Raw genomic sequence first — 26318 nt, 5'->3', positions numbered from 1 at the left:
TAATTCCTCAGTGTTAGAATTGTGCATTCTGTTCCTCGTGGCAATGGTGTTAAATCAATTTCAAGTGTCCTTGAACGCTCTTCAAATGCAAATTGATATACTGACCTGACAGTCCCTGGTTACTCATGGCTTCAATTACTTTCAGACCACCAGAAATGAGTTTGATTTACCTGAGTACACAGTCCGACGTAGATACCAGGATTTTGATTGGTTGAGGACTAAACTGGAAGAATCGCAGCCGACTCATCTTATTCCAGTAGGTACCAAATAATTGTGGTCGATAGGCACGCGTACTTTTGGAATATTTGGTGTTTATACAACAAGTGGGTAGGAATCTTAATGCCATGTGCTTGCTCAGTTGCTATTTCTTCTCCACCTTTCAACCATCTGCTTAACCTATTCTTAAATGTTAACACAATCTCTGCAATCAGTAACTAGATGTGGGGGTGGCAGGAGGCTCCCTTTTTGTCCCTTGTAAGTCACTTGCCTGACAATACTAACTGTTAGAGATATCGAGTGACAAATCAGTAGATCCCCCTTACCTTGCCTAAATAAAAATTAAAGTGCGAAGGTTCCGAGGGCATCAAGACCAAACCTGATCCTTTTCTTCCACCTGCACCACAGGTGGAAGGTGTAAGAGATACAGGACAGCAAGCAGAAAGTCTGAGTCTTTTTTATTGTGCCCGGTTTTACTTGCCTTCCCTTTCCCCCACCCCTTTAGGTCCATGAATGGAGGTAGGTTGTAGTAGACCCTGACTCCTGATTTGACTGATATGTGCTCACTGAGGATGGTAAGTCAACATGGACTTTTTCTGTCTACATGGCTTAGAATGACACTAGCAGTGCTTCACCTAGTAGGGAGTTGGAAGAGAGAGATGCGACTGACTTGTTCACAGACAGGCTAGGAGTTACCTGTAACAATGTTGTCTGTACTAGTCTAATAATAATGGAATTGCTCAGAGAACCCTTTCAAAGGCAATCTTCTGCAGCAGTATTATTAATGGAAACCCAGGGCAAGCATGCTTGTACTAGAATGACTCATGCTGCCCTTTGGTTGAATGTTATACTTGGCACACAATAAGAGTCATGATAGTCCTTAAAAGATAATGCTGTCTTTTTTAAACAGAAATCTATCTAATGTATTCCACGTGTATAGAAAGGAAGCCCAAGTATGAGCTTTGTGGTAAATGTTTCTTTCTCTATTTTTAAGAAGTCAGAAATATTCCTTACTTTGCCTTTGTTTAAATCCAGTTTTTAAAATAGCTTTGGTTATTAAAGCAAGCTTATCTTGCCTAAAGGTGATCTAGGATCTACCTGATGTATGTGTTCTGTTCTAAGGGAGAGAAAGAAACTTTTGGAATGGGGCAGGGAGAGGAAAGCTTTCTTCGATGAGACTTGTCAGTGCTGGAGAAATACTTTCACATGTTTAAGTAATATAGCCAAGAATTGAAACACCCTTCTGATACATGAGAGACATTTTGTTTTTTCGCTCAATGGTGTTAAACTGTAGGCAGTTTTGTGATTTGTGCCTACCAGCACTGGCCTGAGCCTGCTTAAAGCCCTTTCACACAGAGGCTGTACAAATACCAAGAGACAGTCATCCCTGGAGTTTGAACTGGATTTAAATGTGGGCCCTATTAATCAAGGAATTGTGCTGATCTGCAAATTTCTCAATTTACTAGTATTCCAGAATTTTAAAAGTACCTGTTTGATTTCCCCCTCCAGCCCTGTGAAGCTGAATTGTATTTTTAAGTTTGAGAGTGTCCTCTCAATCATTTCTCAATTTGCATTATTGAATATTGTCTTAATCAGAATGGAAGTTGATTCTGCTTGGTGTTGCAGACTGGCTTGTGGCGCTATTCTTTTATATTAAATTATACATAACTTGTAGCTTGGTCCTGCAGAATTAGATAAGGCAATGTGCACTAAGTTGAGTAACCTCCATTCTATTTAGGGGCATAAAGCTAGTTGTACAAGAAAAATAAAGAAGGATTTCCTGGCACTGTTGTGGAGGAGCATATTTAAAACATTGTGTAAAAGGTATTGTCACCTAATGCTAGAATTGCTGCACATATCATAACTTTTTTTTCTCTGACAGCTTAGTGTCAACTCAAATTTAGTTTTGTAGGAAATCTTACTGGCAATCTCTCAAAGACCCAGTTTCTTAACAGTAACCCCTCCATTGTAGAAGCTTATAAATCATCTTGTTAAGTTACAGATGGGATATTTACACATTGAGCGAAAGACAAGCAGCAGCTGGGACAGTTAGCTGGCTGATGCTGGAGCAAGTCTGTTCACTGGCAAATGTGTTCTGAAGTAAAATTTTGTGAGCATAATTTGCACCCCCTCAAGTCTTAGTCCACTGGACCAGTTCAAAGGTTTGCAGTAACTTTTAACTTTTTAAAAATTTTGTTCTCATGGGGTGCATAGGACAAAGATGGGTGGCTGACATCCTCTCAAATCATTACTTATGCCCTGTGCAAATTGTAATGACCAGTTTGAAGTACAGTAACTTTTTTCACCATTTTATTTTAACACCCGCTCCTGGTGAACTGAGTGCCCGTTCTCTCTATGTTGCGATAAATGCATGCAGAAATTGTTTCTAATTTTAATTTATCCTGTCCTTGCCAAAGTATTATGTAAATTTTTGAAGAGCACTCTGTCCTTGCTGACCTACATTGGCTCCCAGTGAAGCAACGTATTGATTTTAAAATTCTCAGCCTTGTTTTCATATCCAACTGTAGTCTTGCCCTTCTCCACCTCTGTTCTGGCCTCTTGGGCATTCTTGATTTTTAATCACTCCTCTATTGGTGGCTGAACCTTAAGGGCCCTAGGCTTTAGAATTCCATTGCTTATAGTTCTGTCTCTACCTCTCTGCCTCTACCTCGCTTTCCTCCTTGAAAGCACTCCTTAAAACTGACCTCTTTGACCAAGCTTTTGGCCATCTGACCTGATATCACCTTGTGTGATCTTATTTTGTTAGAAAATATGCCTATAAAGTACCTTTGGATGTTTCATTATGTTAAAGGTGCTACATAAATATACATTGTTGTTGTTTCTCATAGTAAATATCAGTTCGGCCTCAGCCTTGGCTCAGTGGTATGCACTCTCATCCAAATTCAGTTTTTGTTTCTTCTAAAATGTATTGCCTCTTGCTTTATCCCCATTTAAATTGCATCTTCCACCTCATCTGTCCATTGCGCTAATCTACTTACGTGCCCAGTATCTACTTTTCATGCAGCCGTATAATCCAGGTCATGTATGAGTCATCCCCTGTCATCTTCCCATAAACAGTGAACTGGCTAGTGCCTTTCACAAACCAATGGAATCTTTTCAAAAGTGGTCACTTTAGGGAAAATATTAAGATGCTTTGTGTAGAATTATACAGAATTTTATAGCAAAGAAATAGCCTGTTTAAATTGAATGGCCTACAGTAGTGTGTATACTCAACCCAAGTCTCCTCTTCCACCTTACTTCATCTACCGTTATCAATATATCCTATTTATTTTTCTCTCATTGTATTCATCTCACTTCCCCTTAAGTGCATCGAAGCTATTTGCCTCAGCTACTTCACATGTTGATGAGACCCGTGTTCTAACCACTCTCTGGGGTAAATAAGTTTCTCCTGAATCCCTTACTGGATTTATTAGTGGCTATCTTATTTATGGTTTTGGACTCCCCTACAAATGGAATCATCTTCTGTCAACCTTCTCGAAACCCTTCATAATTTTAAAGACTTCTATCAGGTCACCATCCGGCTGTCTCTTTTCTGTGGCCACAACCTGTTCGATCTCTTATAGTTGTATGCAGGAGTGGGTGTGTAGGGCAGCTTATAGGAGTTAACTATTTCATGTTTATTTTGTGCAGTTAAACATTTGGTTTTCAGATTGAAGTTAGAAAAGATTGTTTTGTTTAAAAAAAAAACAACTTTTCATTTAGCAATTGGAGACACTTTATTTTTCCTTTTTTGCGCAGCCGCTTCCAGAAAAGTTCGTGGTGAAGGGAGTGGTGGATCGCTTTTCAGAAGACTTTGTGGAAACAAGAAGGAAAGCACTCGACAAATTTCTGAAAAGAATCGCAGATCATCCTGTTCTTTCCTTTAATGACCACTTCAATGTTTTTCTTACAGTAAAGGTATGGGATTTAAATCTTAAATCTTCATCTTCAGCAATGTGGTAGGGAAGGTGAGGATTGAAAGTTTGTTGTGGTACAATATTAAGATCATGACTGGGCAGTGTGGCTTAAAAACTACTCGCGTGGAATATTGGTACAAACTGGCATGTGACCAAAAAAGATGGTGTAGGAATATTCAGTGTTAATGAAAAATGGGTGGAAATTGACTTTTGTCTTATCCATCATTTTGTAAAATGGAGCCTCTTGCAATGGTAAACTGGCATTAAAATGCAATACCAATCCCAGCCCCACAAGGGACAGTATTATCCATTTTAAAGTTTTATACTGAGGGATGTTCTTTAACAGCAGTGCTAAGAGCAGCACTAATTTAATGCTGTCTCCAATACAAGATGGCTGCGGACACACGTCTATGCATGTGCACTTGTCCGTGCAAGCGCAGTAAACCTAAAGCTGAATCTTGCTGACAATGGAAAATAAATGCACAAATTTAAATTACCACTCAGCATTTGAGGTTAGATAAAACATGATCTATATGTTTAGTGTTCTCCTTGAATTTTTAGAAAATTAGTCCAGATTTTTTTTTTTTTTTTTTGTGTTCCCAACTTGGGCACATTGAATCATTTGAGGTACAGAGCATCGAGTAAATAACAGGTGAGGAGGATCACGTACCCATAAGGGAGCCAGTCATTTTCCCAGCCCATTTTAAATCTCTGTGGCTGTGTCTAGGTGCTTCAGTAGCTTCAGAAGCAGCGATGTGAAAATCTGCTGCCTTGCATTTTAAAGGGAGTTTGAAGTCTCTAGCCTCGTATGTATGTGCTCACTTGTTTGAAATGGGTGCATGCCATAGAAAAAGATAAAGCTAAAGAAAATTGCCTGGGTGAAAATGGGTATTGTATTTTGTGCTGAATAAAATAGCCTTTTCTGGTTCCAAAATCCTTAAAAAAAAAGTCAAGAAACTAAATGGAGAGGGTAAGTATCACATTGAGGTTGGGAGAATGAGTAGAAATCTCTGTCACTCACTGATGTCATGGGAGTGAAGTGGTACAACTGCACATGCACCACATTGGCAGCAAACTCAACCCTAACTTAAACCTATCTCCAGAAGTATGACTGATTTTTAAGATGGCTGTCAAAGTTTCAATACTGTTGTTTACTGTCTATCAATGCAGTTGTATGAACTTTTTAAAAATAAATAATTAAATGAGTTTATAGCAGCGGTAGCCTCAAGTATTGCAGGAATGTTTAAAGCGTTAATGTTTCTTTAGTGGAAGTGTCATAAAGTATTACACTTATAGAGAGTCATACATGATGAAAGCTGCTATTTTAAAAAAAAATTGGTGCCTTGATGGGTGGGGCCTTTGCATTATGAATCCACCACATACTGTAGGAGTATAATTATAGCTTTATAGATTCAAACACATGAGAAAGCAATGTTGCAGATGAATGTTTAACTTTGGGCAACAAACTTGTCGCAAGGAGTGAAATCTTGAGTAAATCAGATTTTAAAAAATCCATCGTTTTGTCCAATTAATTCAATTTGTTTGAATTTCTTCCATGCTGACACGTAGCCAATTAGTCAAAGAGCATCCCAATGAATGTAGGAAACTACTTCCTTATAAAAGAAGGAAATGCAGGGCAGCTCAAGTAACCCCAATAATCAAAACATCTGCTCTAGGCATGACCACAAAGCTATTAAAGCAGTCGTCCGCCTGTAAAGAATTATGACCCATGTTCTCAACTGTGCAAAATGTAATTATTGTTTCATGGTTGCTGATGCTTATGAATGGTGAAGTATGATAATTGTGTCCCAACACGCTAACTTGCTTTAGGTCACCAAATATATCTGTCAATAACAGCTTTGGGTTCATACAGCATGTGCATAAGGAATGGCTGTGCTGTTAAGGATAGTTATCAGGATAACTTAACCACAAGCTAAGAAATCTTTCCTGTAACTTTTTGGCAAATGCCCACCACTGATCAATGTGGGTGACACCACCAAGCAGCTGCCAGACAATCTTTTCTATCTCTCCCTCTCTTTTGGTGCTGAGTTTATTATCATGGATAACATACTGAGACATTACTGGCTCAGTTTTTTAATACTTATTCATTCACAGGATATGGGCATTGTTGGCTCGGCCAGCTTTTATTGCCTATCCCTAGTTACCCTTGAGATTATGGTGGTGAGCTGCTACCTTGAACCGCTGCAGCCCATGTACTGTAGGTGCACCCACAGTGCAGTTAGGGAGGGAGTTCCAGGATTATAAAGCTAGAATAAATTCCACCTGATCCCTCCAAGGAGCTCAGGCTCGTGATTCTTAACTTGTTAATGTTAAATGTATGTGGTTTAATACTTAATTCTTGATGCTGTAGTCAAGAAGCCCTACTAGAAAATTGCTAACATCCATTTCATCCAAGTAAACCTTTTAAGAGTTTTGATTTAATGCTTAAGATTTATGATTGGAAAATTTTGGTAGGAGAAAGTAAAAAATTGGTTGTGCTAAAAAGTGTGATAATTATTAAGCTGTTAGGAGTGTTGTACTAAGTGGCAAGGATTCGATTGTTGTCATGAATTAACCTGACTTTTATTATAAGAATCCAAGCACAGGAGTTGATTGCATGCTTGCCAAGTGATTTGTCTGCTCTTCACCTTGGTGAAAATTTGGGAACTAGGAGCGAATTGTATGGGGATGGTGAGAGGCTTCAGTTGTTGAGCAGTGGGAATTGGAAAGAAATTGTGCCCCATCTCCCCAGTCCTTCAGCCAACTACCCCCACCCTCCCTGGAATAAGTTGATGAAAAGGCAGGTTTTCTCCAAAAGTAATGAACTCCTACCTATTCACAAGTTTTTTTGCGGTATCAGACCCTTGAGAACAGTGCATTAGACCACATCCACTAACAAAAAGAGGATTTAAAGGGGCATCCCAACTTTAAAAATAATCCATGCTTCAATGCAGCCATTCCTGCCTCAGAGCTCACGATCCCTAAATCTTGTCTTAGATCTGCAGATCTGAGAAGCCCTGATCTAGCAGTTGCCTGACCTTTCCCTTTTAGGCCTTTAAATTTTTCCATTTTGGGTATTCAGTCACCTTTTGAAAGTTACTAAGAAACTTCTTCCACTACCCTTTTTAGGTCCAGATCATCATAACTCGCTGTGTAAAATTGTTTTCTTCTCGTCTCCCCTCCTGGTTATTGGCCAGAGTAAAGAAAATATTTGTTTGTAATTAACTTTTGTTTTTGGGTTTCACTTGTGTAGGATCTGAATCCTTACAAAAAGCAAGGCCTAGCTTTTATCACAAAGATGGGGGAGTCTGTAAAATACGTTACCGGAGGTTACAAGTTAAGAAGTCGGCCTGTGGAGTTCGCTGCAATGGGGGATTACTTGGACACGTTTTCTCAGAAGCTGGGAACAATTGACCGAATTGCACAGAGGATCGTCAAAGAGCAAGCTGGTAAGACACTGGAAACGACCCCTTTGGAACTTTGTTGAATGTAAGGTCTTTAAGCACTGATTTTGCTCTGGTTAATTTTGTGGTGGGGTGCTTTATAACTAAATTCCTGAGTGATTGGAGGTCCTAAAATAAACACTTCTTGTTCACAGGTTCTGTCATTGCTCTTGAGGTTGAGTGCTTTATCTCACTTGCCCTGTCACGAGTTAGTGTCAGTGAGAAAGCATTTCCTATTTGGTGGTTGTCATGGTGATGACCTGTTGGCCTCTGATTAGCTCTTCTGGAAGCTAGCCATCTTGATTCTTGAAGCTCTAACTATTTCATTTTAGCTTTGAGAGTGGTGATGTTTGTCAAAATTCATCCCACCTTCACCTATAGCATCAACTAAATTGTTAATTTCTTTTTACTTGATGCTTCTTGTAACCATAAAGGTGCATTTTTACATTGCACTGGTTTCCGTAATTCAGTTTCCATTACCGCCTTAAGCAAACATCAGATTGAGTATCTGGTTGATGGTGGTGTCAATAAATGATTTGGGAGGCAGGGGAGGGACTGGTAGCCAGCAGGGCTCACGGCTAAACCTGTGAATTCCACAGCAAAGCAAATAAAGTCTATTTACCAAGTCCACTTAAATAAGCATGTCTTTAGACTGCAACAAACAGAAATTGTGTGTAAAATCAATTCCACTCCTGCAGTTTCCAGGTGTGATTGATGGGGGACATTGCTCAACCGGGCAAATTACATAAACAAATGAGATCTTAAACAAATGAGAGCTTACAGACATGGGTTTGTGCGAAGGAAGTCATCTGCAAGTGACTTTCTTTCACCCCAACCCTACTCCCCTATATTTAACCACACTGTGCAAGTGTGGAGATTGATTTTGAATTAAGAACTTGAATTTGCTTAAACACTTGCCCTCTGGATATTCTAAAGTGCTTCATAGCTAGTGTCATGAAAGTAAAATGTTTTTCTGGTTTATTGTAAAGTAGGTTTATGGGGTCTGTCGGTCTGTCAGTCTGTCAAAAGAAGTAAGGTGTAGGAGTGTCTTTAATATGCTAATGAGTAAACATGGTTGGGGTCTTAGCATGTAAGGTGTAAAGGGAATTTGCATTTGTAGATAGATGAAGGGGCTTTGGATTTCAAAGGGACCTGTTTATTTACAAATAGCCAGGTAAGCACTTTAAGGAATGTGTATATTTTTCTCTAGAGTTACTGACGATGATATGTAGTGACAACATAAACGTTTTTATATTCTGAGGAAGATACAGTTTCAAGACTTATGAAGTGATCAAATTTACAAATTAAAAAGGGGCAAAACATATGAAGGAGAATGAGGCATATGTCAGGCGAAGGCATTGTGAGATGTAATAGAAATGTGTGAAATGGCCTTCAGGAAACCTCCAGTATTTGTGCATAAGCCCGCTGTCTACAGAAACTGAAGTTGGAGAAAAGTCATTTGTAATTCCGCTGTCCAGAGTATTGTATTAAGTTGCTGGATGTATAAAATCTTTAAAAAAAAATCTATTTTTGGACCGTTGCCAGGTTAATTTGGGATTTTAGGAGTTGTTTTAGTAGTAATTTGTAGTTCTATGTATGTGCATGAAATCTTCTCTTTTATTAACAAATATTTTAGTTTTAGTTTTTAAGAAAAATCTTAAGCCTTGGTGGACTTATTACTTCTGAATTCAGGGCACACATCTCAAAGTAAATACAAATTGTAAAACTGTTGTGAGATCATGATCAAGTTTCCCTCATGGATTTGATCTGCCTGGCACACACCCATCTGCTGTGTCATAACAGCTAGTTAATGTTTTTATAATTGCATACACAATAATGATCGCAATCCAATCTGACAGCTAACTTGTACATAAGATCCCACAAACCAATAAATGACCATCTGTTCTTAAAATGCAGAATGCCCTCAGTACTGCACGGAACGGCCAGCTTGGGTTAGGTGGGCAAGCCTGGGCTGGGACTTTAACCTATGACCTTCTGACTGAGAAGAGTGCTACTATTGAGCTAAGGTGACACACACTATTGTAGTTGCTGGAAATCTGAAACAGAAAAGGAGCTTGTTGAAAACATGCAAGTTAGTTATAAGGGAAAGGAAAAGTGCATAAGCTTTAATCAGAACTGGAGAGCATTAATAAGGAACACATTGAGGAAAGGTGGGTAGGAGTGAAAGACCTTGTGCATTGCAAAGCACAAAGTTTGTATGCGTTTGCATTGACATACAAGGTCTGATCACGCATGACTCTTTCTTCAAATTTTCCTGTGCTGATTATTTAGAATACTTGGTGGAGCTTCGAGAGTATGGACCCATTTATTCCTCCTGGTCTGCTATAGAAGAACAACTAAACAAGCCCCTCATTGGGGTGTCGAATTGTATTGGCAGCTGCTGCATAACTCTGGAAGACCTATCTGAGGACATGTCTGATTACTTTCTTCCTGTCCTTCGAGAATATGTACTTTACATAGAATCAATGAAGGTAAGAGAAATTTCATTATGTCAGCCCTTTTTTATTAAGCCAATGGCTGTGTTATTTACTTGTGATTCATTTTTAATGAACTTTGGAGCATATGTTTGTTTTGCTTTACTCCATTACTCCATCATTTTAATATGATTTATGCTTTATAATGTTTGCAGAGCAGGCTGGAATGGTCTACTCAAGTCCTTTGTTCTGTTCATTTGTGGGATTTGGGTGTTGCTGACAAGGCCAGCATTTATTGCCTATCACTGATTTGCCCTTGTGAAAGTGGTGGTGAGACACCTTAAATAGAACTGAGTGGGCTTGCCCTAAGGCCATTTCACAGGATAGTTAAGAGCCAACTATATCACTGTGGGTCTGGAGTCGAATATAGGCCAGACTGGGTAAGGGGGGCTGATTTTCTTAAAACTTTAATGAACCAGACAGGTTTTTATGGTGAAGAGTCACGCGGACTCAATGTTAACTATATTTCTCTCAGCAGATGCTGTCAGACCTGAGTTTTTCCAGGTATTTTTGTTTTTGTTTCGGATTTCCAGCATCCGCAGTTTTTGCTTTTATATTATGGTAGTTCCGTTATTGGTGCTAGTTTTTAAATTACAGATTTTAATTAATTGAATTTAAATTCCATAGCTGCTGTGGTGGGACTTGAACTTGTTTCTCTAGGTATTTGGCTTTTGAATTACTGGTCCAATAACATAATTGCTCCTACCATTCTGCCAGTCAATTTATGGACTATCAACCAATGTTGTACTCGGCAAAGCAGCCTTGAAATGGGGCAGTAGAATCTTGGAAAATTCTGTTGGTATATTTCACTGCACAAGCCTAACACTCCTCCTCCATTTTGAAAGCTGTATTATTTTGCTGCTGCTTCTTGCCAAATTTGGACTTTGTATAGCATGTAACTTTTTTATGTTAACAGCATATCAAGTTCGATGAAGTCCTGAAACTTCAGTATTACTTCTGGATTACAAGCTGATCCTGTAACTTGTAATTCAGAAACTCCATATGAAGCATATTCTAGATCATGTTACCTATTTTTAAAAAAAAACTGCATGTGTAAAAGCACCTCAAATGGTTCATTTTGTTAGTAGTAAAGAAGTGAAGTGTAAGATGTCAGGTAACACATTTTCCATATTTACCCATTCACAGATCCAATTTCTTAATTTTTTGCATGCAAATTTCAGTCCATCATTTACATTCCTCCACCAGCTGAGGCTTTAGGTGCATAATTCATGACTTGTTAACAACATCTGACTGGAGAGTGTGATGTATTTGTATGTGTCCCTCGAGTGAAAAAGATTTGCACTAATTTATTAATTACTGTTCAGTAATCAAATTTCTGAAGCTTAACTTGTCACATGTGCTATGGATTACATCACATGCATTGTTGATACTGGGCCTTGGCCCTGTGTCAGCAACCATTTTGCCAAGACTCAAAGCCTGTTTTGTTCATATTTAGAATGTGCTTAGGAAAAGAGATCAAGTGCAAGCTGAATATGAAGCCAAACTTGAAACCACTGCTTACAAGAAAGAAGAGAAGCAAGGAGTGAGTACCATTCACTATTTAACAGTGCAGAAACAGGTGATTCGGCCTACAGAGCCATGCCAGTATTTATTTAGCTATTGAGTTTATGTAGAGCAATAGGTTGATGTGTGGCACACTGCTTTGCAAACCTATTCTGCATTGTACGGTCTGGACTGAGATCTAGTACCTACTATTGAGATGGCCTCCTTGTGTTTAAGCTCAAGAGCCAGTTCCTAGTGGGCCTAGGTTCACAGTACCATTTGTCTGATTTAAGGACAGATTGACCCTGACTTTCCTTGTGTTTCTTAGCAAATGTCTCTCAGCAAAAGATGTTGTTAGTAAGTATTGGGTGTTCTTCTGATATTGGGAACATAGAAAGAGGATGATATTCAGCGGCTCCTTGAATCTATTCCATCATTTGATTAGATCATAGTTGATCCGTATCTACATTGCATTTACCTGCCTTTGTTCTATATCCCTTAAAACCCTTACCTCACCAAAAAAAAAATTCCTCAATCTATTTTTCAAATGACAGTTGAGGATTAGCAATAAATACTAGCCTTGCCGGTGACACTCCATCCCAAGAATGAATTTTTAAAATCTGTGCCATCACTAAGACTGCCTGCCTTCACTTCTGTGACTCCACCCTACCTGAGCTCATTTGCTGCTGAAGCCCTCATCCTCCCGACTTGACTATTACAACATGGGTTCCCTTTTTCTGCCTTCCATGAACTTGAGGTTGTCCAAAACTCTGCGGTCCTTACTTGCACCAAATTCCATTTATCCATCACCACTGCTTGTTGACATACATTGGCTCCCAGTTGAAACAATACCTCCAATTTTAAAAATTCTTACCCTTGTTTTCAAATCCCTCTGTCCTCTACTCCTTCTGATCTTTAAGGCCTTCCAGCCCTACAACACTCAGATATATCCTCTGCTCCCATTCTGACCTCTTGAACATCCCTAAGTTTAATTTTTTCACCCTTTTTGGTGGCTGTGCCTTCTGCTTAGGTTCTAAGCTCTGGAGCTACTTTCCAAAACCCCTCTGCTTCTCCACCCTTCCTTCTACTTTTCAAGATGGTCCTAAAGAGGTAGGGTTAAACTACCTGTCCTGATATCTCTATTTTTTCATCTGTTTCGGTGTCTAATTTCTGTTTTATAATGCTCCTGAAGTACCTTGGGATGTTTTATTACATTAATGGTGCCAAGAAAGACAAGTTATTGATGGTATTTAAAAAAAAAATCACTTCTTTATAGCACTATTTAATTTTTTTTTTAATGTTTAGCTTTGCAGCAGGCACGACCTTTTTTTTCAAACTGATGTTGCTCTTGGCAAAAGTTAGTCTTAAAACTTGCCCTGGAACACGCTCAGTTTCTTGTTTCCATAACTTGAGTTCAAGCCCTCTTTTTTTTTTTTCAGCCATTTCAGAAGGCAGTTTCAAATGTTCAAATTCACTTTTTTTTCTCAAGTTTGAGGTTCAACTCTGATTTAAGAGTGTATGCCAAGTCTTGCTGAATCTTGTCTTGATTTGTACTCTTGAGCTTATGCTGGATAGGTGACTTGCATTCTGACCCCTTTAAAAACAAAGACTTGTATTTACATAGGATGTGCTGAAGAAATTTGCATTTTTTTTTTGAAGTGGAGTCACTCTTGCAGTGTAGGAAATGCCACTGCTTATTTGCACACTGCAGGTTGAGTAGATTTCGGGATAAATATTGGTCAGGATACAGAGCTTCCCTGTTATTTAAAATTGCACTATGGGATCTTTTGGTCCCTCTTGAGAGGCAGGATGTTTTAATGTCTCATCTGAAAAACAGCACTTCAGACAGTGTAGCTCCCTTTCAGTACTGCACTGGAGTGTCAACCTGGATTTTTGTGTTTCAGTTGCTGGAGTTGGAGTTGAATCCACAACAGAACGTTCAGAACGACTATATAATAATATTGATTTCCCAGTAAACACTGAACTTTTAAAGAGATGAGTTTACCAAATGACCAATGGAAATAAATCGTAGGACTAGGTTCCACATTTTAAGACTTTAACTGTAACAAACTAAAATCAATACAATTCAAAACTTGCTTAATGGGCAACAGATACATCAGCCTTTAAAGTGTTTTCATAGTAATTAACTAGTGCAATCGAGCTAAGTCTTACAACTCTTTTAGCTGTGCACTGCACTTCTGGTTGATGGGTAGCAGTACAAGAACGAGTCCTAAGTTACTTACAGTTTTCCAGCAGGCTCATTTCTCCCTCCACAACAGGTTGCAATTTCCAGTGTCTTTCAGAAATTGTTCCAGTCAGCCTGTATTCCATCCACAAGGCCTACCTTGGCAAATCCTTGTTCCGTAAATCTCAAAGACCTGTCAGCCCTGTCACCTTTTCAGAGAACCAGCTGTCACCACCATCCTGCTTGGTTGCTAACACATTAGCCTTTCCCTGCTCTTTGCAGAAGAAGATGCATCGTTTCTCTGTATATGTTCCTCTGTGTCTCCAAAAGGTCATTTCCTGGTGTCGAGGTGAAAATTGTCAGCTGACTTTATTGGATTTTGGTTTTGGGTTTCTTTTCCCATGATAGCCATGTCACATGGCCCTGTCTCCTGGAAGAGGTTCAGTGTCACCATCTCTGTCCAGAACATTGTGTTTTACTTTAAGCTAAAGGAGACATTTTTAAACACAACCATCTCGTAAAGTCCTGCATTCGTAACAATATGGAAGGAGCTACTTAGTATATGCAAGTGTGTTCGAGGCATTCTCTCTAAATGGCCTGGCCAGAGGTAGATAAATGCATGATAGGATAAATGCAAGCCCGTGTCCAACAGTTATGTGCCTCAGTATACTGAACTTGTACATGATTCCTACAGGTTAACATCCCCAGTTATTTTACACTGAATGTCTTTTACAAAGAAAAGTACAGCACAGGAACTGGCCCTTCGGCCCTCCAAGCCTGCACCGGTCATATTGCCTGTCGAACTTAAAACATTTTACACTTCTGGGTTCTGTATCCCTCTATTCCCATCCTATTCATGTATTTGTCAAGCTGCCTCTTAAACACCACTATCGTACCTGCTTCCACCACCTTCTCTGGCAGCGAATTCCAGACGCACTCTACCCTCTGCGTAAAAAAAAAAAAACTTGCCCCGCACATCTCTAAAGTTTTCTCCTCTAACCTTAAATCTATGTCCCCTAATAATTGACTCTTCCACCCTGGGAAAAAGCTTCTGACTATCTACTTTGTCCATGCCACTCATAATTTTGTAAACTTCTATTAAGTTACCCCTCAATCTCCGTCGCTCTAGTGAGAACAATCAGAGTTTCTCCAACCTCTCCTCATAGCTAATAACCTCCAGACCAGGCAGCATCCTGGTAAACCTCCTCTGCACCCTCTCCAATGCCTCCATATCCTTCTGGTAATGTGGCGACCAGAATTGCACGCAATATTCCAAGTGTGGCCTAACCAAGGTTCTATACAGCTGCAGCATGACTTCCCAGCTTTTATACTCAATACCCCTGCCAATGAAGGCAAGCATGCTATATGCCTTCCTGACTACCTTATCCAGCTGCGTTGCCATTTTCAGTGACCTGTGGACCTGTACACCCAGATCCCTCTGCCCCTCGATGCACTTAAGAGTTCTGCCATTTACTGTATAATTCCTATCTGCGTTAGACCTTCCAAAATGCATTACCTTGCATTTGTCCGGATTAAACTCCATCTGCCATTTCTCCGCCCAAGACTCCAACTGATCTATATCTCGTCGTATCCTTTGACAATCCTCTTCATTATCTGCAACTCCTCCATCCTTAGTGTCATCTGCAAACTTACTAATTAGCCCAGTTACATTTTCCTCCAAACCATTTACGTTTACAACAAACAGCAAAGGTCCCAGCACTGATCCCTGCGGAATGCCACTAGTCACAGCTCTCCATTCAGAAAAGCACCCTTCCACTGCTACCCTCTGTCTTCTATGACCAAGCCAATTCTGTATCCATCTTGCCAGCTCACCTCCGATCCCATGCGACTTTACCTTCTGTACCAGTCTGCCATGAGAGACTTTGTCAAAGGCCTTACTGAAATCCATGTAGATAACATCCACTGCCCTTCTATCGTCAATCATCTTTGTCACTTCCTTGAAAAACTCGATCAAATTAGTGAGACACGACCTCTCCTTCACAAAACCATGCTGCCTCTCACTAATACGCCCATTTGCTTCCAAATGGTAGTAAATCCTGTCACGAAGAATCTTCTCCAATAATTTCCCTACCACTGACTTAAGGCTGTAATTTCCTGGATTATCCCTGCTACCCTTCTAAACAATGTAACAACATTGGCCATTCACCAGTCCTCTGGGACCTCACCTGTAGCCAGTGAGGATACAAAGATTTCTGTCAAGGCCCCAGCAATCTCCTCCCTTGCCTTCCTCAGTACTCTGGGGTAGATCCCATCTGGCCCTGGGGACTTATCCACCTTAATATTCTTCAAGATGCCTAACACCGCCTTTTTTGATCTCAACATGATCCAGACTATCTATACACTCTTCCCTAGACAAATCGACTGCTAATTCCTTCTCTTTGTGAATACTGGTAAGAAGTACTCATTTAATATCTCTCCCATTTCTTGTGGCTCCACACACAGATTCCCACTTCTGTCCCTGAATGGGCCTACCCTTTCCCTGGCTATCCTCTTGCTTTTTACATATGTGTAAAAGGCCTTGGGGTTTTCCTTTAATCCTGGCTGCCAATGACTTTTCATGACCCCTTTTAGCCCTCCTGACTCCTGTTTAAGTTTCTTCCTACTTTCTTTATATTCTCCACGGGCTTCATCTTTCCCAGCCTTCTAGCCTTACGAATGCTTCCCTTTTTCTTTTTGACTAATCTCTCAAGGGCATGGGGTGGTGCCATAGGTGGGGGTTGAGGAGTAGGGGGTGATGGAGGAGTGGACCAGGGTGTCCCAGAGGGAACGATCCCTACGGAATGCCGATAGGGGGGGTGAAGGGAAGATATGTTTGGTGTTGGTATCGTGCTGGAGTTGGCGGAAATGGTGGAGGATGATCCTTTGAATGCGGAGGCTGGTGGGGTGATAAGTGAGGACAAGGGGGGACCCTATCATGTTTCTGGGAGGGAGGAGAAGGCGTGAGGGCGGATGCGCGGGAGATGGGCCGGACACGGTTGAGGGCCCTGTCAACAACCGTGGGTGGAAAACCTCAGTTAAGGAAGAAGGAGGACATGTCAGAGGAACTGTTTTTGAAGGTAGCATCATCGGAACAGATGCGACGGAGGCGAAGGAACTGAGAGAATGGGATGGAGTCCTTACAGGAAGTGGGGTGTGAGGAGCTGTAGTCGAGGTAGCTGTGGAAGTCGGTGGGTTTGTAATAGATAGTGGTGGACAGTCTATCACCAGAGATTGAGACAGAGGTGTCAAGGAAGGAAAGGGAAGTGTCAGAGATGGACCACGTGAAAATGATGGAGGGGTGGAGATTGGAAGCAAAATCAATAAATTTTTCCAAGTCCCGACGAGAGCATGAAGCAGCACTGAAGTAATCATCGATGTACCGGAGAAAGAGTTGTGGAAGTGGGCCGGAGTAGGACTGGAACAAGGAATGTTCCACATACCCCATAAAGAGACAGGCATAGCTGGGGCCCATGCGGGTACCCATAGCCACACCTTTTATTTTGAGGAAGTGAGAGGAGTTGAAGGAGCAATTGTTCAGTGTGAGAACAAGTTCAGCCAGACGGAGGAGAGTAGTGGTGGATGGGGATTGTTCGGGCCTCTGTTCGAGGAAGAAGCTAAGGGCCCTCAGACCATCCTGGTGGGGGATGGAGGTGTAGAGGGATTGGACGTCCATGGTGAAGAGGAAGCGGTTAGGGCCAGGGAACTGGAAATTGTTGATGTGACGTAAGGTGTCAGAGGAATCACGGATGTAGGTGGGAAGGGACTGGACAAGGGGAGAGAGAAGGGAGTCAAGATAATGAGAAATGAGTTCTGTGGGGCAGGAGCAAGCTGAGACGATCGGTCTACCGGGGCAGTTCTGTTTGTGGATTTTTGGTAGGAGATAGAAGCGGGCCGTCCGAGGTTGGGCGACTATCAGGTTGGAAGCTGTGGGAGGAAGGTTCCCCAGAGGAGATGAGGTCAGTGACAGTCCTGGAAACAATGGCTTGATGTTCAGTGGTGTGGTCATGGTCCAGGGAGAGGTAGGAGGAAGTGTCTGCGAGTTGCCGCTCAGCCTCCGTGAGGTAGAGGTCAGTGCGCCAGACAACAACAGCACCACCCTTGTCAGCGGGTTTGATGACAATGTCAGGGTTGGACCTGAGAGAATGGAGTACAGTAAGTTCAGAGAGAGACAGGTTAGAATGGGTGAGAGGAGCAGAGAATTTGAGACGACTAATGTCGCGCCGACAGTTCTCAATGAAAAGATCAAGAGAAGGTAAGAATCCAGAGGGAGGGGTCCAGGTGGAGGGAGAATATTGGAGGTGGGTGAAAGGATCCGTTGAATGGGGAGAGGACTCCAAAGAAGTGAGCCCGGAGACGAAGACGGCGGAAGAAGAGTTCAGCATCATGCCGAGCCCAAAATTCATTGAGGTGAGGGCGTAAGTTGAGGTGAGGGCGTAAGGGTATGAAACTAAGCCCTTTGCTGAGCACTGAACGTTCAGCATCGGAGAGGGGAAGGTCAGGGGGTATAGTGAATACACGGCTGGGGCTGGGATTGGAAGATGGGGTGGGGACGGAGGGACAGGCAGGGGTGGAGGGTCCTAGATGGGTGTTGGTGTCGATGAGTTGTTAGAGCTTACGTTCCTTAGCACTTGAGAGAAAGAGAAAAAGTTTCTTGTTGAGGCGTCGGATGAGCCGAAGAATAAAATGAAACTGGGGGCATGCGCAGCTTTGAAAAAGGGTACGGCGGTGCTGCTGGAGGGAGAGGTCGAGCGTGTTCATATGGCGGCGCATGGCACTGAGTGTGGATTTCAGAATGTGATGGGAACAGCAGTCCGAGAAACGTTTATGTCCCGGAGATACCTGTAATCCTGGGTGGGTTCGAAACATGAGGGGCGGAATTTCAGTTGAAATCCACGTTGGGTAAGTCAGAGACGGAGACAGTCACTGAGAAGGGAGATGTGGCTGTGAAAGCGTGTTTTAGTAAACACCTTGTCAAACACCAGGAGGGAAATGGAAAGCAATGAAGGTGAGCAAGGCAAAAGAGAGGTACAGAAATCTTGTCGCAGAGAAGAACAGAACTTCTTCAAGGAGGTAGGCATTTCTTGAAGAGCAGTGGCAGTCAATTAAACAGAGATAAAAACAAAAAAACTGCGGATGCTGGAAATCCAAAACAAAAACAGAATTACCTGGAAAAACTCAGCAGGTCTGGCAGCATCGGCGGAGAAGAAAAGAGTTGACGTTTCGAGTCCTCATGACCCTTCAACAGAACTTGAGTTCGAGTCCAAGAAAGAGTTGAAATATAAGCTGGTTTAAGGTGCGTGTGGGGGAGCGGAGAGAGAGAAGTGGAGGGGGTTGGTGTGGTTGTAGGGACAAACAAGCAGTGATAGAAGCATTATTTTTAAATATTTTAAAATCTTTTATGCTCTCCCCACCCCCACTAGAGCTATACCTTGAGTGCCCTACCATCCATTCTTAATTAGCACATTTGTTTAGATAATATCACCAGCTTTAACACCTATGTGTTCTTTTGTTCTATTGTTGGTGACATCTTTTGATGATCTGCTTCTATCACTGCTTGTTTGTCCCTACAACCACACCAAACCCCTCCACTTCTCTCTCTCTCTCTCTCTCCGCCCCCCCACACACCTTAAACCAGCTTATATTTCAACTCATTCTTGGACTCGAACTCAAGTTCTGTTGAAGGGTCATGAGGACTCGAAACGTCAACTCTTTTCTTCTCCGACGATGCTGCCAGACCTGAGTTTTTCCAGGTAATTCTGTTTTTGTTTTGGATTTCCATTGTCCTAGCTTCTCCTGCCTGACATATGGTTGTTTATAACTTTGCAAAATGAAGACCATACTTTCAGTAGGTATCACTTCTGAAAGTCACACCATATAAAGCAATAATATTGGACGCACAAGGTTCTAGAGAGTCTAGCCTGAGGGAATTGTTTCCCATTCAACAATAATGTGATTTAAAAAAAAACAATTCTGCTTTTATTTAGGAGATGCAAAGAAACTCCATTGTGAACTTTCAAAATTGAAGACTGCATAACTTTTAATTGGAAATATTATCTGAATTTGACTAATGCTGAGCCAAAGCTTTCAAAATGTGTTTTTAATATTCGTCAATAACTACAAGGCTGTCTGCCTGTTTTTCCTATAGGAAAATACTGACCTCTAGAGGACAGATGTGCAGGTTCAAGCTTTTCTTGCCTCATATCCAAGTGGTGCTGTGGAACTGACACTAGGAATGGAGCTAGTACAGTCAAGCTCTCAAATGAATAACTGATCATTTGGGAATAACATTTCCATGCACAAATCCCTTTTTCTATTTTGTCCAGTTGAATAATGGTTAAACGAATGTAGCATTTGAATGTATTATAAAAGCCTGTGTTTATTTGTTGGTTTTCGCCTTGCTCAAGCTGATGTGTTGAACCCTCTTTGCAAATCTGTTTAAATTTTTCTTGTAAGTTTTTTTTCATTTAGCTATGAAAATTGCCTCAGCTAATTCAGTGATGTTTCAGAGTCTTGTTCACCTTAATAGGTGCTAGGACTGGAACACTTTTTTTTGTCTATTCATATGAAAAACTCTTGGTGTGAAAACCAACTTATTGGGTGCTAATGCTCAAGTCTTGTGATGCATGCAACCTACGGATATTTTGGTATAATAAGTTGCGTTTATACAATGCCTTTCACGTAGTAAAACCTCCCAAGGTGCTTCACCGGCATAGAAACAGAAAATGCTGGAAATGCTCAGCAGGTTTGGCAGCACCTGCGGGCAGGGAGAAACAATTAACATTTCAGTTCTAAAGAAGAGTCCTATTGAACTTATTGTTCTCTCCCCACAGGTGCTGCCAAACCTGTTGAGTCTTTCCAGCATTTTCTGATTAATTTTCAGATTTCTAGCATCCGCAGTATTTTGCTTGTACTTCATAGTAGCTTTTTCAGACAAAATTAGGGACAGTGACATGTAAGAAGATATAGGACAGGTGACCAAGAGCTTGGCAAGAGAGAAGCTTTGATGAGAGGGAGGTTTAGGGAGGGAATTCAATTGCTTAGACCTAGGCAGCTGAAGGTACAGCTACCAATAGTAGAAAGAAGGAAATCTGGGATGTCCAAAACCTGGCAGGCTCTTTATCCTTGCCAATAAGAGTTTTTTCTCTTGATGATAAAGTGAAAGTAATTGACTCTGGGCTGAAAGATTCCCAGAGTGAAATTGCTGAAAAGTTTGGCGTATTCTTTTAACAAGTTGCAATAACACGATATGTTGATATGAAGCAAATAACTTAAGTACACTGTCCATAACAAATGTGACTTTTTACAATACCTTTTTTTTGCAATCCATTGTGCACAAAGGTCTTGCCAAACATGATGCAACAGTTCAACTGGATAAAAGAATCAACCAGTTAAATGAATAAATTGTCTTTGCAAAATCATTATTCAGTTAACAGGTTTCCAATATAAATTTTCTGACCAGTGTGTTAACCAGCTGTTTCTACATACAGACTTTGCTCCATCTCTTGATGCTAATGGTGTTGAGTGAATACCTGCTGGAAATTTTTGTGTAACTGGGGTTGGCAGAAAATGTTTGAAATGCAAACTAGGGAATGCTAGTAATAAAATGGGCAGAGAGATTCTAAGAGTAAGGTGACAATTGGAGTTACACAACTTGATAGCTGATGAGTGCCAACCTTTTGAAGGGATTCACTTGTTTGATCTGAGTGTGATTTGAATTGTTGCAAAGTGAGTGAGGTTTGTGCCAATATTGGGAACAGCTCCAGTTCAGACCATCAATGCCATTGGTAGCATTTCTTGTAAGGTTGAATGTTTTGAAGCATTGCCTTGTTTACTACTATGTTATGCAGTGCGCCCTATCTATCAAGAGAGTAACCCTGTGCCGCTACATTGTTCCAACTAGTATTCTGCCCTGAATCACACTCCACAGTGCGCTCTGAATAGTCTGCTGAGCAGTCTGCTTTTAGACTGTCTAAAAATAGGCATTCTGTGATCGGATCCTGTGCCCTTTTTTTTCTTGGAGTGCGGTAGTGAAATGTTGCCCATTATAGTAGGGGAAAAGCCATATTGGCCATGCTATCCATGATGGAAATGTGACTTACTTTCTTTTTAAGGAAACATTGATGACAGATTCTTGATGTTTGCCAAATGACTTAACTGAAAGACTGCCATTTAAATTATTTGGCTTCTTAAAAGATATGACCTTGCTGCAGGAAGCTGAGTCTTGTGGAAGGCATAAATATTGTGTTGGTCTGTGGCCTGATTTGTTTTGTAAGGCAGATCCTAATCTGCCACATTGTGCTGAGTTTCCCGGGAGAAATGCGGCTGATCTCCTGAAAGAGCTATTTCCAATGGCCCCCTGCCCTTTCTGACTTAGTGCTGCATTCTGAATGTATTGCTGTAGCCTGTGGCTCATTCAGTGCAGGCAGCGAATCTCATATCTCTTAATTCCACAGTAGCATCTTTGTATTTAATTAAAACTTATATATGTTTTAAAAATGGTGATGGCAGTGGGAAGTTTTGAGACATTCACTTTTTCCCAGCTGCATTGCAAATCTGAAATAAAAGTAACACTTTCTCAGAGGGATGCCCAACCACCAGCAAATTGGGTAGTTCACCTTACAGCAATGTAGTAGCTGTTATATATACTTTGAAGGTGGTGCTAAACTCACAATTTGCAAATTACCTATAACTGGGCTGTCCAGCCCCAGGGTTGACACTTTTTTTTGTGTAGCCTTTCGTCTTCAGCCCCAAACGGCAATACCTTTTTTCCCTTACCCCCACCACCCTGTTTCCAAAAGGCATTTTAGCCTAATATATTCTAGCTCCAATTTATGCAATATTACTAAATATCTTGAGCTAATTTAATAATCTATATCAATCACATAATTGCTACGGCGCAGAAGGGGGCCATTCAGTCCATTGTGTCTGCACTTGCTTTCCAAATGATCAGTTCACCTGAAGGTGCCATTCCTCCATCTTCTCTCCATAACCTTTGCACATTCTTCCTTTTCAGATAACTGTCTAGTTCCCTCTTGAATGCCTCGATTGAACCTGCCTCCACCACTGTCACAATCAGGCAGTGCATTTCAGACCTTAGCCACTCACTGTGTGAAAACACTTTTTCTTATCGCTTTTCCTTCTTTTGCCTGTTATTTTAAATCTGCGCCCTCACATTCTCGATCCTTTAGAAGTGGAAACAGTTTCTCCTTATCTATTCTGTCTAGCCCCGCTCATGATTTTGAATACTGCTATCAAATCTCTCCATAACCCCCTTTTTCTCCAAGGAAAACAGACTGGAGAAATCAGGACCATCTTCATAACTGGTTCCAGGGATGAAGAACATCATTCTCATCTTTTCAGCACTCTATCTAATGCCTTTACACCCTCCTTGAAGTGTGGTGCCCTGAACTGGCCACACTTCTCCCAGCTGAGGCTGAACTACTGTCTGATACAAGTTCAACATACCCACCTTGCTCTTGCACTCTATGCCCTTATTAATAAAACCTAGATTATGTAGGCTTTATTGACTGTGCCCTGAGCCTGTTCTGCCACTTCAATGATTTATGCATATATACACCCAGGCCCCTCTGCTCCTGCACCCCCTTTTTCTTGTATTGTGTGTCCATGTTTTCTTCCTACCAAAATGAATCACTTCACATTTCTCCGCACTGAACTTATCTGCCACCTGTCTACCAATTTCACCAACTTGCCTATGTCCTCTTGAAGTTCGGCACCACCTTCTTCACCATACACAATGCTTCCAAGTTTCATTTCATATCTGCAGATTCTGAAATTGTGCCCTCTACAGCAAGGTCTAGGCCATTAGTATCTAACAGAAATGGCAAGGGTCCCAATATTGACCCCTTGGGGAGTGACACTACCAACCTTCCTCTAGTGGGAAAACCATCCGTTAACAGCAACTCCATTTTCTATCGTTCAGCCAATTTCATGTCCATTTCTTACTGTCTCTTTCATTCCAAGTATAGTTTTATGTGCTTATCCTTGCAATTGGTCTTCAGCATTGTCTGCTAATACTAGGGATAAGATGTGAAGGATGCTAGTAATGTATAATTTAAAAAATGTAGGAAGCAATGTATAACTAAGTATTTCCTTTGCATTCAAAAAAGACACCCACAAATATTGAAAAGTGCCAGGATCGTGTTGAGTGTTTCAATGCTGATCTGAAGGCAGATTGGGATCGGTGGCAAAGCAACAAGAGACAGGATTTTCGGCAGCTGTTGATGGGAATGGCAGACAAGAACATCCAGTATTATGAGAAGGTATAGTTTTACTAAATTGTTAGTTGAGTGGTGTGTTTGTACATGTGCTCTGTTAACCCACCAAATACAGAACCTGCCCTACGGACTTTTACCTTTTTTGTTTACTGGATTTGTGGGACACTGATACTGTGGCCAGAAGCTGAAGATTTTGGCTCAGTGTGGGCTGATTATTAGGAGGATGCTGGGTTTCTGGGTATAATCCATACTTTTTGGTTACTCATGCACATAAGGGTACACTTAATCTGGTATCCACTGGTTCTTTCAGTAGCTCTTCATGCAACCATCACATTGTAGTTCAGCTGTTTGTGTGAAGTTGGATCTTCACACAAAGGGTAGTAGAAATCCAGATCTCTCTCCCCACGAAAAGCTGTTGAGGCTGCAGGACAATTGAAAATCTCAAATGAGTTTTTCTTTAGTCTAGCCTAGGGCATTAACGGATATGGAACCATATTGGATACATAGAGTTAAGCTACTGACCAGGCATGACAGATCATGGTTAGAGCTTTCACAGCCATATTTCCTTCCTCAGTGACTGTCTCCATCTCCGACTTACCCCACATGGATTTCAACTGAAGTTCCATCCTTCATGTTTCGAACCCACCCAGGATTACAGGTATCTCCAGGACATACAACGCTCCTTGGACTGCTGTTCTTGCCGCATCCTGAGATTCACACTCAGTGCAATGCGCCACATATGAACACACTCGACCTCTCCCTCCAGCAGCACCGATGCACCCTATTTCTAAGCTGCCCATGCCCCCAGTTTCATTTTATTCTTCGTCTCACCCGACGCCTCAACAAGAAACTTTATCTCTTTCTTTCAGGTGCAAAGGAACGCAAGCTCCAACAACTCATGGACACCAACACCCATCCAGGACCCTCCACCCTTGCCTGTCCCTCTGTCCCCATCCCGTCTTCCAATCCCAGCCCCGGCTGTGTTTTCACCATACCCGCTGACCGTCCCCTCTCCAATGCTGAATGTTCATTGCTCAGCAAAGGACTCAGTTTCATACCCTTACGCCCTCATCGCAATGAATATCGGGCTTGGCACGATGCTGAACTCTTCTTCCACCTTCGTCTCCGTGCTCACTTCTTTGGGCAGGAGTCCTGTCCCCATTCAACGGATCCTTTTACCTGTCTCCAATATTCTCCCTCCACCTGGACCCTCCCTCTGGATTCTTACCTTCTCTTGATCTTATCCATTGAGAACTGTCAGCATGACATCAGTCGACTCAATTTCTCAGCTCCCCTTACCCACTCTAACCTGTCTTTTTGAACTTGCTGCACTCTGTGTTCTCAGGTCTAACCATGACATTGTCATCAACCCTGCTGACAAGGGTGGTGCTGTTGTTGTCTGGTGCATTGACCTCTACCTTGCAGAGGCTGAACACCAACTCGCAGACACTTCCTCCTACCTCCTCCTGGACCATGACCCCACCACTGAACATCAAGCCATTGTTTCCAGGACTGTTACTGACCTCATCTCCTCTGAAGATCTTCCTTCCACAGCTTCTAGCCTCATAGTCTCCCAACCTCGGATGGCCCGCTTCTACCTCCTACCCAAAATCCACAAGCAGGACTGTCCTGGCAGAGTGATCGTATCAGCCTGTTCTTGCCCCACGGAACTCATTTCTTGCCATCTTGACTCCATTCTCTCTGCCCTTGCCCAGTCCCTTCCCACCTATGTCCGCAATTCCTCTGACACCATACACCATATCAACAATTTCCAGTTCCCTGGCCCTAACCGCCGCCTCCTCACCATGGATGTCCAATCCCTCTACACCTCCATCCCCCACCGGAATGGTCTGATGGCTCTCCGCTTCTTCCTCGAACAGAGGCCCGAACAATCCCCATCCATCACTACTCCTCCATCTGGCTGAACTTGTTCTCTCACTGAACAATTTCTCCTTAGTTGTCTCACTTCTTCCAAATAAAAGGTGTGGCTATGGGTACCCGCATGAGCCCCAGCTATGCCTGTCTCTTTATGGGGTATGTGGAACATTCCTTGTTCCAGTCCTACTCCAGCCCCCTTCCACAACTCTTTCTCCAGTACATCGATGATTGCTTCGGTGCTGCTTCATGCTCTCGTCTGGACCTGGAAAAATTTTTATTAATTTTGCTTCCAATTTTCACCCCTCCATCATTTTCACATGGTCCATCTCTGACACTTCCCTTCCCTTCCTTGACCTCTCTGTCTCAATTTCTGGTGGTAGACTGTCCACCAATATCCATTACAAGCCTACTGACTCCCACAGTTACTTTGACTACAGCTCCTCACA

At 41.7% G+C, this 26318-nt stretch overlaps 1 protein-coding gene across 1 annotated transcript in view; it reads left to right on the top strand.

Moving 5' to 3' along the window:
- The window catches only part of snx30 (sorting nexin family member 30), a 37681-nt gene that overhangs the window by 1706 nt on the left and 9657 nt on the right, over window positions 1–26318 (top strand). Inside the window, exons 2-7 of the mRNA XM_041186768.1 lie at window positions 146–256; window positions 3976–4134; window positions 7387–7582; window positions 9869–10068; window positions 11528–11614; window positions 23887–24039. Coding sequence (XP_041042702.1) covers window positions 146–256; window positions 3976–4134; window positions 7387–7582; window positions 9869–10068; window positions 11528–11614; window positions 23887–24039 — 906 coding nt within the window. The remainder of the gene's footprint in view (window positions 1–145; window positions 257–3975; window positions 4135–7386; window positions 7583–9868; window positions 10069–11527; window positions 11615–23886; window positions 24040–26318) is intronic.

The sequence above is a fragment of the Carcharodon carcharias genome, chromosome 4, assembly GCF_017639515.1.
Source record: "Carcharodon carcharias isolate sCarCar2 chromosome 4, sCarCar2.pri, whole genome shotgun sequence".
NCBI classification, from domain to species: Eukaryota; Metazoa; Chordata; class Chondrichthyes; order Lamniformes; family Lamnidae; genus Carcharodon; species Carcharodon carcharias.
Note: the sequence above shows the minus strand (reverse complement) of the source record. Positions and strands in the feature narration are given on the sequence as shown.